The sequence below is a fragment of the Martes martes genome (assembly GCF_963455335.1).
Source record: "Martes martes genome assembly, chromosome: 15".
NCBI classification, from domain to species: domain Eukaryota; kingdom Metazoa; phylum Chordata; class Mammalia; order Carnivora; family Mustelidae; genus Martes; species Martes martes.
In genome coordinates this window covers 39547941-39552130 of record NC_137903.1, presented here as the reverse complement: position 1 = coordinate 39552130, position 4190 = coordinate 39547941, and the positions used below count along the sequence as shown (strand labels likewise).

The following is a 4190-nucleotide window of genomic DNA, read 5'->3' as shown; positions in this document are numbered from 1 at the left end:
CCTGACGGCAGTGGCTTCCCTGACCACAGACAGGACTCCGTCTTCCGAGTGCCTGTGGAGAGGAGCAGGAGGGGTCCCACAGGGATGGAGAGTAGGGGAAGATGGCTCGGGGGCTTCTGTGGGTACTTGCTGGATGGGGCCTGGCCCAGAGCGGGCCCCATCTCCTTCCTTCCTGACCAACACACCGATACCCAGACTGGCCTCCAGGAAAGGGATTTCAACAGACACCTGATACGATTCTCTTTGATACAGAATAGGCCCACTTTTTCATAGGTTGGGACCAGGGTAGCACCAGGAAAATTTAAGAGGCACTAAAGTCACTCCTGAGCTGCCCAGACAGCCATGGCCAGAGGCCCCAGTCTGGTGGGGCATCCAGACAGGCCTCCGTGCGCGATCTCCACGGCCCCCTCCTTCAGGCTCCTGGACCTGTCTGGCTGCTCAGCAACCAGGGGGTCCGAGGGGTGTGGCCTCCCTCCCTCCGGGCTCAGCCCCAGGCTGCCTATAAAGCCAGTCCGACCCTGAGCCCAGCCAGCCCGGTCCCTCCTCAAGCCTCCTCCCGGGACAGGTCTGTCTGCTCCGCCACCAATCCTCCTCCCCGAGCGCCGCCCCATGAGGTCGCTGTGGCTGTGCTGGGCGCTGTGGGCCCTGCCCCTGCCGGGCCCCGGGGCCGCCCTGAGCGGGGAGCACATCCTCAGCACCCTGCTGCGGCAGCTGCAGCTCCGAGAGGCGCCCGTCCTGGACGCAGGCGACTTGGAGGAGCTGGTCACCCCCGCGCACGTGATGGCCCAGTACGTGGCCCTGTTGCAGCGCAGCCACGGGGTCCGCTCTCGAGGGAAGAGGTTCAGCCAGAGGTTCCGAGGTGAGGACCCCCTGCCGCCGCTCCCGGGTCCTGGCTGGGGGCGGGCCGGGAGAAGATGGGAGGAGCCTGTTCCGGGGGCGCCGCGACAGGGACCTCTGGGTGTGAGAACGGCTTCCCCCAGGGGAAGGGGGTCTCTGTCTGCCCTGAGCGCCCCTGCCGCTCAGGCCCAGGGGGAGCTGCCCCATTGCCAAGGCCGAGGCAAGAGAGGAAGGACCTCGGGGCTCGGGGCTCCCCTCTGCTATTTGTCGTCCTGCTCTAGACGAGTCCCCCGATGTCTCTGAGCTTGTTGGCTTCTCTGGAAACGGGGTTGAACTGGCTCTGATTCCCTCCCAGAGTGGGGGGCAGCTTGTGAGATGAGAGGGAAGGGCTGATTCCATCATTTTCAAGGTCAGCCTGTGGAGAGGTGAATGGCACTGCACCCTCTCACCTCCGTGGGGCTCGGGACCCCTCTTCAGTGCCCAGGGACAGACCCACACCTGCTGCTTTCCAGCTGGGAGGGTGGGTGCCTGGAGGCCTGGAGACTGGGCAGAGGTGACTGCCCTCCCAGTTTTGCTGGGCACCCTTTGCCCAGCGAAGGCTGCATGTGACTCTTGATGTCAGGGTTGTGAGTTTGAGCCCAACACTGGGCATAGAGATTTCTTAAAAATAAATTTTTAGGGGCACTCAGGTGGCTCAGTCGGTTGAATATGGACTCCTAATTTTGGCTGTTGTCATCATCTCCAGGTCCTGAGATAGAGCCCTCCTGGGCTCAACACTGGCGGGGAGCCTACTTGAGATCTTCTTTCTCCCTGTGCCCCTCCCCCTGCACCCCTCCTTGAGGGACCTACGTGCACTCTCTCAATAAAATAAAATATTTTTCAAAACAAACAAAACAGACAACTGCATGCCTGTGCACCTGAGGCCAAGCCCCAGCCCCCACATCGATCCTGCAGATTCCTGGGGACCTCCCTGTGGATCTCCCTGGGGACTCCCAGGGAAATGATATTGGCTGGCCCCAGATCCTGATCCCCTCGCAGCCGCCCTGGTGCTGGAGAGGCCTCCTGACCCTGTTCCTGTCCCCAGAGGTGGCGGGCAGGTGGCTGGCGTCCGAGGCCTCCACGCACCTGCTGGTGTTCAGCATGGAGCGGCGGCTGCCCCCCAACAGCGAGCTGGTGCGGGCCGTGCTGCGCCTTTTCCAGGAGCCGGTGCCCAGGGCCGCGCTGCGCAGGCACGAGCGACTGTCCCCGCACAGCGCCCGCGCCCGCGTCACCGTCGAGTGGCTGCAGGTCCGCGAAGACAGCTCCAACCGCACCTCGCTGGTGGACTCCAGGTGGGTGCTGCTAACGGGGAGAGGAAGGTATGGGAGGGGAGAGGGTGTGGAGGTCGCAGCGCGGGGCGGGGCGTGTATGGTAGGGGAGGGGAGGAGAGGGAGGGAAGGGAAGGGAAGTCCTAGCTCGGGGGAGAGGGGGCGGCAGTCCCGGGGTGGAGGGGCTCCAGCGCAGGGGATGGGAGGAGAGGCTCCCCGGGGGGAACCCCCAGCCCCCAGCTCAGGCTCCCGTCTCCGCGCTGCCCTGTCGCAGGCTGGTGTCCCTGCACGAGAGCGGCTGGAAGGCCTTCGACGTGACAGAGGCGGTGACCTTCTGGCAGCAGCTGAGCCGGCCTCGCCAGCCTCTGCTCCTGCAGGTGACGGTGCACAGAGAGCACCTGGGCCCGCTGGCCTCGGGCGCCCACAAGCTGGTGCGCTTTGCCTCCCAGGGGCCCGAGGGCGCGCGGCAGGGCGAGCCCCAGCTGGAGCTGCACACGCTGGACCTGGGGGCCTACGGGTAGGAGCCCGGGCCCCACGGGGGACCCCGATCACAGGGCACAGGGGGAACTCCAGCTCAGTCCAAGTGGGACATTTCAGGGTGCCCATGGGAGTGAGTGCCCGCAGGAGATTGTCCTTCAGTCTCAGGACAAGTGGCACTTGTGATGTACTGTTTGGCTGTTGGTAGTGACCCGTCCTTGCCACAAATAGCCTTTTGAACATAAGGAGAGCTGGATGGTAAAGCTCCCTCCCAGACGCTCCATCCCCCGTACCCGCCCCTGCCCCGCCCCTGCCCCGCCCCCCGCTGACCTCGGCCTCTCCTTACTCCCGCCCCCCTCGCAGAGCTCAGGGCGACTGTGACCCCGAGGTGTCCGTGACGGAGGCCACCCGCTGCTGCCGCCAGGAGATGTACATTGACCTGCAGGGGATGAAGTGGGCTGAGAACTGGGTCCTGGAGCCCCCGGGCTTCCTGGCCTACGAGTGCGTGGGCGCCTGCCAGCAGCCCCCGCGGCCCCTGCCCTTCGAGTGGCCATTTCTGGGCCCGCGGCAGTGCGTCGCCTCTGAGACGACCTCGCTGCCCATGATCGTGAGCGTCAAGGAAGGAGGCAGGACCAGGCTCCAGGTGGTCAGCCTGCCCAACATGAGGGTGCAGAAGTGTAGCTGCTCCTGGGACGGGGCGCCCGTGCCCCGGAAGCTGGAGCCTTAGGTGGGGGGCAGAGCCACCCAGGTGTCGGGCTGGACAGGTGCACAGAAACAGGTCTTGAAATAGGTGTTAATTTCCTCCTTAGCAGGTGACCCCTGGCCCCACTCAGCATCCTGTTTTACCTTTCCTGCACATTCTTCCATTTCTTGTCCTCTTCTGTACCATCACCCGCCCTAAGCACTTACATGAGTCACTAATGCAGCTGAGTTCTAGAAGGAAATCCCAGCCTCCTTGTTATAGGATGCAGCCGGCTCAGACAGACTGCCTGCTGGGAGTTTCTGTTCTCTGGCAAATTCTCAGCTGAGTATGGTACAACGTGCCCTATGATGTGAGCTGGGGAAACAGACTGATTTACTCTATTACATGATGGGAATTAAAACAAAACTTTAAAAACTCCCCCAGTTTCCCTAGGTAGGGAGGAGGTCTAAAAAAGAACACCCTTTCCCCAAAACACCAACCCATTCAGGATTCTTGTGAACAAACTCCCCTGAGAGATTGCTAGGAGGGAGGACCAAGGGCTTCCACCTGGGGCAGTGGGCAGGGAGTCAGGACACCTGGTTTCTGGATGGAACAGGGTCACAATTGTGACCTCAAGCCAATGGGGTCACCCTTTCCTCTTAAAAGGGAGAAGGTGGGAATCAGCTCTGAGTCATTGCCCTGGGGGTCAGAGAGCCCTAACCTCTCCTGCCCCCCACCCCCAGCACTTCCTGTGCATTGTTGCATTATCTCTGCCATGGTTTTAGAATTTTCCCCACCAGAACCCATGTGTATTTACTTTTTAAAAATGTAGCCAAAAGAGTTGAGTGTAGATAATTCTCCAAAATAAAGTGACGGTTTGCTCTGTG

General features: G+C 62.0%; 1 protein-coding gene across 1 annotated transcript; it reads left to right on the top strand.

Annotated features, from left to right (window-relative positions):
• Window positions 1-609: 609 nt before the first annotated feature.
• On the top strand, window positions 610-4190 carry LOC308356007 (left-right determination factor 1-like; the record flags this gene model as incomplete). Its single annotated transcript, XM_080824607.1, has 4 exons — window positions 610-859; window positions 1922-2168; window positions 2419-2661; window positions 2985-4190. 4 exons carry the CDS (start codon window positions 610-612, stop codon window positions 3346-3348), a joined length of 1104 nt encoding a protein of 367 aa, XP_080680733.1. The 3' UTR covers window positions 3349-4190.